This window comes from Paroedura picta, chromosome 1 (assembly GCF_049243985.1).
Source record: "Paroedura picta isolate Pp20150507F chromosome 1, Ppicta_v3.0, whole genome shotgun sequence".
NCBI lineage: Eukaryota > Metazoa > Chordata > Lepidosauria > Squamata > Gekkonidae > Paroedura > Paroedura picta.
The window spans coordinates 163,256,713-163,271,654 of NC_135369.1; the positions used below are offsets into that span (position 1 = coordinate 163,256,713).

Sequence of the window (14,942 nt, forward strand, 5' to 3'; positions counted from 1 at the left end):
GCAATTTTCTTCTACAACTCCAATATCTTTCAGTATGTCAGTTCAGATTGATCAGAATGTTTCAAGTAGGATTTTTTATGCTAAGGTGCACCACCTTACTGTTGGCATCACTGGATTTGGTGTCACCTGCAAACTTGGCTCCTAGACTGCTCACCTGCAATTTCCAATTATTTGTGAACAAATTAAATAAGTGGATCCTTTCAGGACACCCACAGCTCATTTACTTTCTTTGGAAGGACAATCCATTTATTCCTAGTGTCTGCTTTCTGTTATTTAACCAACTTTTAATATATGAAGCCTTCCACACTTGGGTTACAGAGGGTAACTGAGCATTATTCAGGATGGTAAAAACCATAGGGGATTGTCAAGAGCTATAGGAGGATCTCTCTAAATTGGGTAACACTCTGGCAAATGAAGTACTTTAAGGCAGCCATTCTCAACTCTCTACGGGAGGGCGGGGAGAGGGAATCAGGTTCGGGCCACGCCCGCGCATCGGGCCGCGCCTGCGCGAATGCACCATGCGTGGCAGAAATTGGACACGCATGGCGCATTTGCGCACGCACGGCCCGATGCACGGGCGCAGCCCAATGCACGGGCGTGGCCCGATGCCCTGCCGGTCCCCAGCCTCAGAAAGGTTGGGGACCACTGTGTTAATTGAAGCACACAGGAAGGAATGGATTACCAGATTTTTTTTTCTTTCCCTTGATGAAGTTCAAACTTTCTAGCGATTAATGATATGGGTCTTTCATTGGTTCAGTTATTAGGGCCCCCGATAAACCCTCTGGGCTCCCCTTCTTACAGATGTGCCAGGACCCCCCCCCAGGGGGTCATATGGCCCCTGTTGAATGGTTGCTTTAATTACTTGAGTTGAGAGGTCTTTTGATAGTATGGGTCTCAACTGCCTGAAGAACAATTGACAGGGAGTGATGTTGCAAGTCTGATACCTGGGATCGCACTAGAATTACACGTCATTCCTCTGACAAACCACTGAGTAGTATGGTATACCCTTTAAGTGAAATCACTGTTGATCAGATTCTGTCATGCTCCATCTAAAGGACCATCAACATTATAGCACCGAGCGTCTTTTAAAGAAATGGAATACCTTTGTTATTAGAAAGTTAAGCATCAAGCATTTCCCTAATCATGGTGAGTGCCATATTTTTGTCATTTAGAATCTTAAAGAGACAGTTCTCTGTAAGCAATTTACACGCATATGTAACTTAAAAAAATTAATCATCAACTTGCTGAGATCAGGAACAATTTTATCTTACTCAAATAAGTTTATTTAAAAATATATTTTTTTCCAATTCAGAACTTCCAATAATTAACAATTTATATATAAAATATGTATGCCTTCAGTGAATGGAAATAGTTTTTATTGTACACATCTTTGAAAACAAGTTTTGTATGCAAAATATGCATTTCTTAAAATATGCTGTACTCTGGCTGTTCAAAGCAAGCAGGCAAAATGGTAAAACAATCTTTTGGTGTGCATTGGAGCTTCAAGAATAAATGAAACCGTAAAAAGTATAGTTTAAACTATGGGATGCACAGCTTTTTAAAAAATGTGCATATAAATTGTATAATTGACTATACGGTTGGTACGTATTAGTGGAAAGACATGCTTATAGGTTCAGTCTACCAGGACTTTCTCTCGATTCCTATTAATTGCAGTGGAGTTTAGTGTGGGAATGGATCCTAGCATGCTGTGAGATTAAACCTGTTCTATCTTACTCCTGCAAAAGCCTCAATGAAGCAATCGGGAGTTGCAAAGGGGTCCTTGGGTTTGTGACTTGTTCCCTCGAGAACTCTAGCGAGAGCCCAAATCCAATTTTTACATTCCTGGTTCTCTCCTTCCAAATACTTAATTTCTGTTACAGAAGCACACAAATCTAGTGAAATGTCTTATTTCCTTCATTGAAATGTTACATTCTATATTCCATTAGCATACTACCACACACAACATATGCATATATATGTATATGTTTAAAAAAAAAGAGACTGAGGAAAAGGCTACCATTTATGTCTTTTACTGCCAACATTGTTAACATAGCATACTGTAGTTGTATAAAACATCCATTTTCTGGGATAAGTTCTGGACATGGCATAACCGAGCTCAAAAATTATATTTTGTATACACAATATTTTTTTTAAAAAAATCAGATTTAAGTGACTCCAAGGCCTTTTCCTCGCAGCGATGGTCTCAAAAACACACAACTGAAATGATCTTCCTATTTTTACAGCTATGGGGCTAAGAGATCGGGATTCCAACAACAACAACAACAAAAAAGGTTTAAAATACATCTACAGTATGTTTCGGTCACTACGGGCCTTATGACAATCCTTAGACATTGTGCGGCAAGACTGTAAAAACGGCTGTTTCCCCCTTCCCTCTGAGATCAAATAGTATGGGTGAAAAAAGGCAGAATGAAGTTTTGTAGCACTTGGTTAAGGGGAAGCAAAAGTCAATGGCTAATATTGAGGTCTGTAACTAGAGTTCAATGGAAAAGTTTTGCCTGTGTATGAAGGCTCTATATATTAGTTCTAATACTACCAGTTCGCTGTTCTTGAAAATCAGTATTTGACCACCCCTCCTCCCTTCCAAACCTTGCAATATACATTCAAAATAAACTGACATTGATATGAACTATTATATGTAAACATAGTGCACTATATCTTTCTGCAACGAAGCAAAACTGCAATCTAAGAGCTGGTAAACCTCTAATTTTTTATTCTCTCTCTCTCTCTCTCTCTCTTAAATATCTAGAATGGGCATAGACTTTAAAGGGAACACAATTAATTTAAGGCATCCAAAACCAGTAAAACTGCTGCCCACTAAAAAGTAAATGAAACGAGAGCATCTGCTTGGAACTCTTCTTATACTTGCTCTGCTCGGTGCAGACATGCAGCTTTCAATATACATGTATGAATGATATGAACTTCAAAAATATGGCTTTATACAAGTGCATAGTTGCAACTGCAGTGAATGGTATATGATTAATATGTATAAAAATAAAGTGGAAAGTTTTTAAAAAACCCTCTTGCAGCATTACAGTACGATACAATGTACATATATACACATAGACAAACACATACACACAGTATATGGTCACTTCTTTAGAATGCAGTCATCGGTGTGACAGAATCTTCTCTCGGTCCCAGCCCCCCCCTCCCCCCGCAGTTCCTCTGGCACCTCTGCTGGTGGCACTTCTGTACTGAAGCTGGATTGACGATGGGTTCTTCTTGCGTCCCTGTACTTTCTAATCCTTTTGTGAAATGTAGTGTCAGGGGTGTTAACTTTAAAGGAACGTAGATGAGCAGAATCTAAGAATTATCTTTGCACCATTATAGCTCATTCCTAATTTGATCAGTCATCCCAAGGGACTACACTCAGGGATTATTAGTAGATTGTATTGCAGCACACACAAAAAATCCGCCCTGCATATCTCTGATATAGACTTTTATATAGCTGTCTTTCAGGAGAGTGTGTGTGTGTTTATATATATGTCTGTGTATGTGTGTGTGAATACACATATACACACACATAGACACACACATTTCGTTCATTTTGGGATATAGGATTTCAGTCTTTTATCAGTGGGAAGAAAATCACCTTCAACAGTGACTGCATTTACAGAAGGCAGTTAGCTGGAAAAGAAAAAAAAGAAACAGGTGGTTAGATTATTTTGTAGTCTTCAGGTCTTGCATCGTTCTTAAAATGAATGAGAAGCAACAGTGTGCTACAGTTCCTTTTTACTCAACTAAATGAGGCTAAGCATGCAGCATTTCTGCTTTCATACATACATAGTAAAGGTAAAGGTATCCCCTGTGCAAGCGCCAAGTCTTGTCTGACCCTTGGGGTGACGCCCTCTAACGTTTTCTTGGCAGACTCAATACAGGGTGGTTTGCCATTCCCTTCCCCAGTCATTACTGTTTTACTCCCCAGCAAGCTGGGTACTAATTTTACCGACCTCGGAAGGATGGAAGGCTGAGTCAATCTTGAGCCGGCTGCTGGGATCAAACTCCCAGCCTCATGGTCAGAGCTTCAGACAGTATGTCGGCTGCCTTACCTCCCTGCCCCACAAAAGGCAAGCTACATACAAAGTAGGAGTCTGGTATTTCAAAAAGAAATCTCAGATCCCAAAACTAATATGATATTTCGATCCACAATTTTTCAGAAATCCTGAGTTTTTGCAGGGCCGATAGACCCGAGAAGAAAGCTGCCATTTTTTAAAAAGCCACCCTGACCCAAGGTTAGCTTGCTTTATCCTGCAACATAATTTAAATTGCGCTGCAGAAACAACAGGCCTGGCTCCATCTCCGGCAGCAGCCTCAAGAAGGGACGGGAGAGCAGGAGAAGAAAAGGGAGCCCACTTGTGGAAATGTCTGGAAATTTCCATCTCCCCTTTTCCATTAAACTTGGGGAAGTACTACAGAACTTTTCAGATTTGGAAAACCAAAACAAAGTACCAACAATTTGTATACACCATTAGACTTCAGTTAGAGATACTTTAAGATAGAAATGCTAATAAAGTAACCTGCAGGGTAACCAATTTTCCTTATAAACTGTATTTGATACAGACATCACTGCACACTTACATGCATTAGATTGCTCTTGAGAAATGCACTGTTCCGTAATCTTTTTAAAAAAGAAACACCAGTGCACTGAAAGCCAAGTCATATGCAGATATTACAACACTAGCAGGAAACACAGTATGCGAGTCTTCTGAGCATGCGGAAACATACAATGGTCCAAACAAAACTACAGCTTTGATAAATATAAAAGCTGTAGTTAGCAATAAATATTTTGGAAGGGGGAAACAATGGTGTTGTGAAAAGCATAGGGGGATCTACGGATTTTAAGAAATCCCCTTTTCTCTCCAGGGAAGAGAGGTCAGGAGCATATCGAGTCATTGACATTTTTGGATAAAATTAATTTTGTGGGTGGGAAGTTTAAGCTCACACACTTTATTGGCTAGAGAAATCCCAAACGGCATGCTTTGAGAAACCCAATCCATTCTTGTTGATATTCACCCAATTTTCCTCTTCAGAAATCAAACACATCGTTACCATCATCATCATCATCAACATCTATATCATCAACATCATCAAATGACCAATCCCAGTCTTTAAATGCCAAATCAAGCAATCTGGAAAAGGAGTTTTTAAAGTTTATGAGCCAGTCTGCTAAAAAACATTCTCAACGTAATAAAAGCTAGCCATTATTAACTCAGTACCCCCAAAATGTGAAAAGAAATGAATTGGTATATTGACTTCCCTTGAAAAATAATCACTAAAGTTGTCAGTCCAAGATAATGAATAAACGTTGCCATGATTTAGGAGGGGCTTTCTCTCACAGCCTCTCCTTCCCACAAATCTATCTCTTCCCCTCCTCTCATTCAGCTGTCCCAGATCCCTTTGCCTCTCCCGCTCACCTGTTTTCATCCATGTTATTTTCTCTCTTCCCTTCTCCTGCCAGCCCTCATAACTCCATCTGCTGGCCCCCCGCAGCCTCTCTAACCTACCCACCTTATCTGCTTCCCCCTCAGTCTTCAGCTTTCCTTCCAGTCTTGCCTCTTCTTCTCTCTCCCATTGCAGCTTCTCCCCTCTCTCTGCTCCTTCCCCTGCAATTTCATTTTCTTTCTCCCCCCCCCCTTCCTATTCTTATTTTACTTCTCCCATCCATCTTCCTTCTTGACCATCATCACCAATTTCTAGCAGCGAATTGCTGCTGATAGACATTTGGTGTTTCTGCCTCCCTGAAATGTTTGGAAGGAATTATGAAAGAACATAATAGCTGAACAATACTGAACATGAAATTAGACGTTTCCATTAGTAAACATTAAGGGATGATCATCCAAACAAAGACAGTTGCATTGAGATCCTCTAGCCCTAATCTGCCTCACCAATTTCACTACATCCTTTATCTCAAACAGATCAGAACAAGTAGAGACCCACAAGACTCATGGGGTGTGTGTGTGTGAATCACATCCTTCCCTCCCTCACTCTCAGGGCCGGCCAGCCTGCCATTCCCCCCACTCCACCTAACCCCTCTGGCTCATGCAGGAAGTCGATCCTGCTCATAAGGCTGGCATCAGGGGCAATCTCTCCAATGACTCCATTCAGCTGGCTCCTCCCCCTCCTTGCTCACAGTAGGTTTATATAGTTGGTACAAGTACAGACACTATTCCTCTGTTTGAGGGCAGTTCACATTTTTCAGTAACCTTGGTGATTCCCCAGGTATCTTCTGAACCTGGCCCCCTTCTCTGTGTACGGGAGTCAGATTTAGCATCAGATGAAGGATACCGCTCACAAATATTTTGAACCTGTTTTTTTTTTACATCATCAGACTTAGTCATAAATCTGCAACACCATCCCATATGCATCAACAGGACAAAGCATGAAACGCACAAAAAAATGCCTTTCGTGCAATTCTGAAAACAAATTCAATTCTGAGTGTTGCTAAATGACAATACTGTTTCTGTTTTGATGGTTTTCAGAAAACATCTAAAATGGAGCATGAATGAATGGTAATTTTAAAGCGCAAGAGCGTATTGCAAGACAATACACGTTATGTACACTTAGATGCTGATATGTTTACTATTTCTTACATTCCTCATACCTCCGGTATTAAACTGATGATATGTTCCTTAGAAAAATATTGCATGTGCCTTATAAATAATATTGTCATTTAGGCTTCCTTCCTGTTAGTTCTCACAGATCACGTGCACTTGTGCTTGAACCACGGGACCCTATTACTTACTGTTGAAATGGTAAAACAGATAGTACAGAAAAAAAAATCAGTGAAGAATAATTCGAAGGGCAGGCCCAGAACTAAAATAAATAGATGATAAAAAGGTAAGAGCCAAAAGACATGGTAGATGCTGTCATTAACAAACGAAAAGGGTTCAGCTTTCTCCAGTTCAATCTCCGAAATCATCATACTTTCACAACTTCAAGCTAGAATAGCATTAGTGCCTTCTGTAAGGTTTACCCTTGAAGTTTACTCCAAGCAGTGTGGCAGACAACTGGAAATACACTGTAGTAAAGCTGCACAGGTTACCTAAAAGCAGGGGTAGTCAAACTGCGGCCCTCTAGATGTCCATGGATTACAATTCCCATGAGCCCCTGCCAGCATTTGCTCATGGGAATTGTAGTCTATGGACATCTGGAGGGCCGCAGTTTGACTACCCCTGCCTAAAAGACTTCTGAACCCTATGAAGATTTGTGGCTTAGCCTAATAAGACATTTCTGCCCATAGGTGCTTTTGGATTTTGGGGGAAGGGTAGTAGACACTCACAGAATGGCCGCCACAACAGACAAGAACAATCACAAAATATTGGGAGACTCCAAGCTAAGTGTCTTTGTGCAACCGAGACAGAGGGCTATTAATTAAAAAGGCACTCCCCCTACAGATCGAAAGGTGTTCTAAAGTTCTACCTACTCCAATGACATACAGGAAGGCAACATGATCTCTAGTAAACACTACCACTATATGGTATGAATAGCTATTAACCATAGCAAATGCATAGCATTACTGAATTGCTAAAGGCAAGGAATTCAGACAATATGACCAAGTCTGGCACTGCTCTAACAAGAAAATAATTGTTTATTATGCAAAGCCGGAAAATGTACAAAAATATTCATAGTTGATTGATGCTGGTAAAGTTAGCCAGGCTTTTACACCCATATAACAAGAAGATATACGCAGTGTGATGTTTTCACTATGCAAATATTTTGGGAGTGCCTTATTTCTATGTTTTTGTGTGGAGTTTTATATGTATGTTGCTGTGATTAAAAATGCAGGCTTGTAGAGTAAGAAGGGAGGGGGCAGGTTGGTTGTTGGACGCACCCTGTACCCTAGGATGGTAGCTGTACGCTAGGGGAAGCAATTGACTGGTGGGTTCAGAGAGCAGGAATGCAGAAGAGGGGAAGAGGAGACTGAGTGCTGTAGAGCAGGGGTAGTCAACCTGTGGTCCTCCAGATGTTCATGGACTACAATTCCCATGAGCCCCTGCCAGCGTTTGCTGGCAGGGGCTCATGGGAATTGTAGTCCATGAACATCTGGAGGACCACAGGTTGACTACCCCTGCTGTAGAGTGTAAGAGAAATCTGAGTTTGGTGTGGAAATTATTAGCTTAAACGGCAAATGAGGAAAATTAAGCCTTGTGCAGGTTATTAGCCTAAGTAGCAAGTGAGAAAATAAGCTAGGAGGAACTTAAAAGAAACAGAAACTGTACACCTATTGGGAACCATTACACTTACCATTAAGCTTATTAATCATACAGAAACTGTTATGCCGTTGTACTTGCAAATAAACTCAACTTTTGTATAGAGGAGCAAAGGGTCCCCTTTTACCTCAGAGCCCCCCTCCCCCCTCCCAATTTGCGGACCGTTCTTAACTAAGCCATTCTGTTATTTAGGTCCAACGAAGATTTCTAAGGCCTTTGGGGGCAGTGGAAATAAGTAGGAAACCCTAGCATAACACACATCACCTCAGAGAAATGTAAAATAGCCCTCATCTTGGCTTTGGTCGCATACTGACAAGTCAGTGTTTGCCACTATTTGAACAAAGTGTGTGTGGGGGTCCCTGGACTGGTGCTCTCTCCTTTCCTCCTTTCATATGAGGCCATCTAATTAGATACTTCCCGTTTGTGACAAGTCTTGAAGCCAAGATACACAATACATGTGACACAAGTTGGGTCACAGGCACCTGGCTCACATCACTCACATCATGCATTTGGGCCCATAATTTGCTATTATGTTCAAACTGACAAGGTTCGTGTTCTCCATGCCACCCAGTGTTAAGACAGATTTTGGAATCCTAGAGCAACTACAGGATGATGCTTCAGATGTAAGAACATTCTATGGCTACTGCGAATAAAAATATGGCGGAGGGGCATCGTGCCAGAGAAACAAGAGTCTATACTTGACCATATGAGCTGCCCAATGCAATGATCTGCAAAGCAACAATTGGGGCCTGCCACATTAACTATTTTCTGCGCGAGTATTTTTACCTTGGTTTGTTTGGAGGAAGCTGTCGGCTTGGCCGTCTGATAGACTGGTTTGGCTGTACCTTCATGGAAGTCCTTGGAGAAGATCGTGCAAAAGGATCTGGCGCTGGAGGCTTTTTGGGAATCTTTTTCACTAGACGGCTCACCCACTTCTGCTGCTCCTCTGTAGAATTGGCTAACAGTAGTAGATTCTTTGCCGTTGAAACATCATAATTTACTGAAATATTAAAATTGGCACCTCAGAATAAAGGAACAAATTCAATGCACTGCATTTAAATTTTTTAAAAAGAGCATATTTTTCCTACAGACAACAGCTGAAACCAACTCAATCTTGAGCATTTCACCTCAATTAAAAGGTGCTTATCTTGGGTGAAATTGAGCTTAAAGCTATCAACAACAACAACAAAGCCCTTTCCATACAGCAAGACAAGTTTCTCACTGAGTATAGAATGTCAGTCTTCCCTGAAAGTTATGTGGCCACCCCTCCTCATCTGTCCTGTCAAGCTAGAGGACAAAACTGGATGTGCAGGACAATGAATGAACCACCAACAGGCTGTCTCAACACCCTGAATGAAATGGTTGCCAACACGAGATCTAGTTCTAGCATGTTTTACAAGGCACAGGGATTCCTTGATAGAGAAGTCTCAGTGGGAAAGGATGCTTGAAAACTTGCTTTGGGATTCATGCATCTGAAGCGCCACAAGCTAAGTTTCGCTATTGTGAGCATGACCTTATACTTTATCAAGAGATCAACTTCAATAAGTTGAAGTTGGTCCTTAAATATAAAAACTGTCCCTTGAAAAAGCTGTAAGGCAAAACGCATTGGGACTTGTGTGAAATAATAAGAATAAACGAATTACTGAAGAGAGAAGACTCTATATAAGTCCAATGTGGATATTTTATTGCCATATTGGTTTGCCAGTGTGTCTATATATTTTTCTATATTGGGATTCATGCCAGCATTTGCCTATGTCTTCTGAAAACGCATCTGGTTTCTCCTATTTTATTTGAGAAGTTACAGAAGTATAAACACATCTTAGTTAACAACATATATGAACAGACTCCCCCCCCCCCCCAAGTGAAAAATAAGGGAGTCTTCTCTTGGAAGCAACTCTGCCGGCACTACAGAAGTCACACAAATTGCATCGGGCCTGTCCTAGCAGACCAACCAAACTCATACCAAGTATTTATTTCCCAGGTACCTTTGCAAGGTGCTATAATCTCTTCTTTTTTATCCATATGATCTTTATGACACTTGATATGGCAGCGTCGGCATTCTAAAGCAGGAGGAGGTTTAAACATGTGCCACAACGGTTTCATGCAAGCTTCACAATTGGTGGGGAAGTGATAGAGAGTTGGGATGAACTCGTGTCCTTTATGGCAAATGTAATTCGACTTCTCCCCCATTGGCTCCACAGGAAATTCTGGCTCCTTTTTGCTTTCTCCTTCATTAGCATACAGGATCTGGAACCGCAGGAATGAAAGGCTAAGCTTGGATTACTTAAGACACAAGGCATACTTCCTAGAAAGGAAACCAGTGTTTCCGCAGAAAGAATTATGAGTAGAAATGAAAAATGAAGATAGAAAAAGAACAGCTGGAAGTAAACGACCATTGATTACCACTGTGAATGGTCCTTCTTCTACGAGATCAGGAGAACATCTCAGTGGTGTTCCTCACTATGGATTCTGAATCCATGGAGGGAAATACCACTGAGGCGTCCTCCTGCCTTGCAGAGAAAAAAGAGCAATGACAGAGAAGCAATTCAGATGGCCCTGCAAATATCCTACCCATCCTTTAGCCATAATATTTGGGTAAGGCATATGCAAATAAGGACCCCAACATGCAAAATGCACCATAATTTGTTGCTCTAAGTTTGATTCAAAGTTTTCTGAATTTACGTTACGTTTTTCAGAACAAATACCTAATTTTAAGGCAACTGTACAAACAAAAACATCAATGAAATAAATCCTAATCATTGACAAAGATATGCCCCTAGCTCTCCCCCTTCAATCTTTTGTTTTAGCATTATGAATATGAATCTTGAAAGGCATACCTGGAAAATCCTAGGAATCTCTTTGGAATCTGCTCTGTACACATCCGTTTGTGTGACTGGCCGGACATGGAATAATTTGCTATTCAAGCAGAATATGATAAAAATATAAATGAGACCCAAATTATATTACAAAACCAGCAATCCTTCCTAATCTACTTCAGTAAGGCGCATCACAGCCTTTACATTATGGGTTTAAATGGATACATTTTAAAAAAGCAAACCCGGGTTTTAAAACAGAGCTGTTCCACCAGGCCTACAGTTGAGGCCTAGAAATAACATCAAGATGCTGGCCTCCCTTGCTTGAAAGTCCACCCCAAACAAGCTCTCTAAGAACGTATATGTCCCCCATCAGTTCTGCAACCATCTAGTTCTCATAAAAAGGAGGCAGTCTGGTGAAATAAATGGGATTTTAATTATGAATTTTGGAACTTTAAATTTTAACTTTTTGTAAGCCGCCCCGAGCCTCTAGGGAAGGGTGGGCTATAAATATAAAATAAATAAATAAAGCTTGGCAAGCACCTCTGTCTATGGATGAAGAGAGTTCACCCAAGCCAGCTGCTACAGCTGGGGGCCATGGGAGGGTGCTCCTTTGGTGCTGAGCACCACTGAACTAAATCCCAGCTGCTGTAAAGTATGTGGGAATGCTGGTAGGACTCAGCACAATTCTGCGCAGGCTACAAATAAAGTGCCAAAAGTGTTATTGTTGCCACTCCTCACTTGCTAAACAATCACGAGGGTGAAATAATAAATAAATAGCACTTAAAAAAAAACACATAAAATTCAAACACCTACAAAAAAATCCCCTAATAGTATCATTCCTTTTTGGGGTGTGCGTTCTTTGAAAGGCCAGCAAAGGATAAGAAATGGATGCAACTGGCATGCCCTCCCCCTAGAAGATTCCCCCCCCCTTAAGCTCTTTGTCCAGTTACAGAGGCATAATGTCATTTGCTTATAGACCCAGGTGCTACATTGCAGCCAAGATCCAAACACTTGGCATGTCAATATTCTATTTCAATTTAAGATAATGTTGGACAAGGGAGACAATTAACATTTGGATGCCTTCTCTGCCTCCATGCCGATGTCGTGGAAAGTACACAACTTTCTCCTTTCTATGAACTTGTTACCCAAACACAGGCTTCCTGTTTGCCCTTTTAAATGATAATTTACTCACACAGCTCACAACGTCTTTAACAACATATATTGGCCTACTTGTTAAAAAATATTTTTCTAAAGTCAAAGATTATTCTTCTAAAATATTAACAAAATTTAAGCGTCGCAAGGGTACTTACTCTATATCTAACACCATGTAAGGGTTTGACTGTTCTTTATCTTGCTCGCTGTCATAGAAGAGGAGCTTCTTGCTGCTTACAACTACATACTGTTTAAAACACACACACAGGCACAATTTGAGTCTAAACACAGGCTTTGTCGCAAATATTCACTTTTATTTCTAAGCCATCTGTCTTCCATGAAAACACATAAACAGAGTAGAACTATATCGCAAAATATATGGAAATAACAGATTATTTCAATAAATATTTTGGCCCGTGGATTTAAAATCTTTTTTTTAAGGTATTATTCTAGTAACTATTAATTCATAATTAGATCAAGGGAAAAAAGCATCTACCTCTGATTTACATCTGTAACAGCTTACTGTTTATTTATTAAAATATGCAAGCATCTGTCTCCCACCAAATCCCCTTTCATCTGTACCTGCAATCAGTACATCTGAAATTCAATGTGGCAGGATCTTAGCCTGGTTATGTACTCTACAATCCCCCCCCTTTCTTTGGAGCAAGAGACACTTAAAATAGGGAGGAATGTATATTTATATATATAAAAACAAGGCCATATTTTCAGCTTTTAGGTTTGTTCACTCAAGAGCCTGATTACAGGCTACAGTTAATATTTTATGCAACTTCACCAAACAAGAGCTTTCCCTTGCTGCGGATTCTAGTTTTCCATGCTCGTCCCCTCTCCATACTCCTAGGGAAAGTTAGCCAGTAATAATGCGAAATAAATATCAAATGGAGAAAAGCAGCCAGCAGCTCTTCCTGCTGAGAGTGTTTCTATCCCCTCCTCTTTTCTCTGTCTCTTGCGGATAGGGAAGGAAAGAAAACTGTCTGTATCATGTCAGAACACGAAAAGAGATATGCCTCTTACCTTTTTAACCCATCCAAACTTTTTGGTATTGTTTCGGACAGGCAAAGAGAGCCAGCCTTCCAATCGTGACTCTGGAGAAAAATAGAAGAAAACATCTGAAAACGGCAATAATTATACTCTCCTTTGTTTTACAAAGTCATGTCAGATCATGAAAAATGCTTTTCCAAAGCTATCTACAGCCCCATTCCACAAGCAAACACTGCATCCCAAAAAGCTGAAGTTCAGAGACCCCCTTCCCCTCAAAAAGGAACAAAGCTCTAGTCATACGGATGTGTTACTGGACATTTCCATTAGTAAAAGCATTTATTATGGTAAGGCAATGTTTGCTGCCAGCCATTCATTTTTCGTCTGCAAAGGCATTCCCAGTAAATACACATGTTCTCCTGTAACCACACCTTTAGAAGATTTGAAAATACGCCACTAGCACTTGAAATATGCAGCAGTGTAATTCTAGCTTGTACTAAGTCCCTGGAGAGGCTGGTGCTCTTATTCAAACATCTTAATGCTCTGTTCTTAGATGGATTAATTGGTCCCTGGCCAATACTGAAGAGCACCTTTATCCATATTAAGATCTTAAATGTCAGCAGAGACTCTAAGACTTAAAAAAATAAACCTATGAACACAGTATACACTCTATCATTGGGTTCTTCTTCAGATGTTAATAGATTCTGTAGATAAACGAGGACTCTGGCTGGCCTGTTCTCTGTCCAAGCGACCAAGGAATACCCGAAGGGGTCGGCAGGACCACTCAAGTCAGTGCTGTGGGAGAAGGCAACAGGCATGCTTTATGTTTGCCATTGCTTCTTGGACCCACACAAGCATTGCTGACATGCCGGTAGATAACGCCTTTTCCTCAGCACCCAAGACAAAATACGTACCACGTCAGTTTACATATGAAAGACAGTTAAGCTATTATCACCTAGCTGATAAAATGAAGTCCTCTCTAAACTAAAATTATCTGTAAAATGCATGATGACAGATAAAACAAATAGGTCTCAATCGACAGAACTTTGTCGAGGTTTGTAAACTCAACAGATTTTCACAAAACACTTTGCACTGGAGTTTCAACTTCAGTAAGTCTTGGAGATGTTGGAGTTTACAAAATTAGTGGAATCAAAATGTTGACAAAATTTACTTGCCACTTGAAGTTACGTAGGACTACTTACACTCTACATTTTAATGCCTGTTTATGGCTAAACAGTAACTAAGTAGGCCATAGCATTTTTAATATTATAAGGTTTGTAGAGAAGTTATTGTTAGAACCTTATTCTTGTTTTGCCTTTTCAGATTCCTGATGCAGCATAAAGGCAAAGGCAAGCCATATTTTACTAATCTGTTTTCTCTTTCTTGAATATTCTTCAATCAATCGTTCTCACTGACATGCTGTGCAAACATTTACATTTATGACTGAATGTACTTTCACTTGTACTAAAACAGTTTGAAAATTCATATTTATACATATGCATGCATACATATTTTCACCGTCATCTTTGTCTCTTTATCTCTCACATGCAAGCCCCAGAAGTAATATCGAACCACTGTTTCTCAAAAACTAATATTCCTGATAGCATGCATAACATATAGAATTATCATCAGCCAATGATACAACAGATTTCAGATCTTTAATATTTTTAGGGAAAGGGATGAATGAAAAGCAAGCATTTTCTCAAAAGAAATCTCATATTTATAAGAGAACAGTTTTGCAGTCTCC

General features: G+C 40.2%; 1 protein-coding gene across 2 annotated transcripts in view; it reads right to left on the minus strand.

Annotated features, from left to right (window-relative positions):
• Positions 1–2,739: 2,739 nt before the first annotated feature.
• Positions 2,740–14,942, minus strand: part of ROCK2 (Rho associated coiled-coil containing protein kinase 2) — a 107,116-nt gene continuing 94,913 nt past the window's right edge. Inside the window, exons 28-34 of one of the 2 annotated variants that reach the window (XM_077310774.1) lie at positions 13,232–13,302; positions 12,358–12,446; positions 11,069–11,147; positions 10,217–10,478; positions 9,018–9,231; positions 5,035–5,150; positions 2,740–3,648 (exon numbers count right to left, since the gene is read on the minus strand). In XM_077310774.1, the coding sequence (XP_077166889.1) occupies positions 5,048–5,150; positions 9,018–9,231; positions 10,217–10,478; positions 11,069–11,147; positions 12,358–12,446; positions 13,232–13,302 (818 nt within the window). In that variant the 3' untranslated portion in view covers positions 2,740–3,648; positions 5,035–5,047. The remainder of the gene's footprint in view (positions 3,649–5,034; positions 5,151–9,017; positions 9,232–10,216; positions 10,479–11,068; positions 11,148–12,357; positions 12,447–13,231; positions 13,303–14,942) is intronic. The other variant, XM_077310780.1, reaches the window with a different exon arrangement.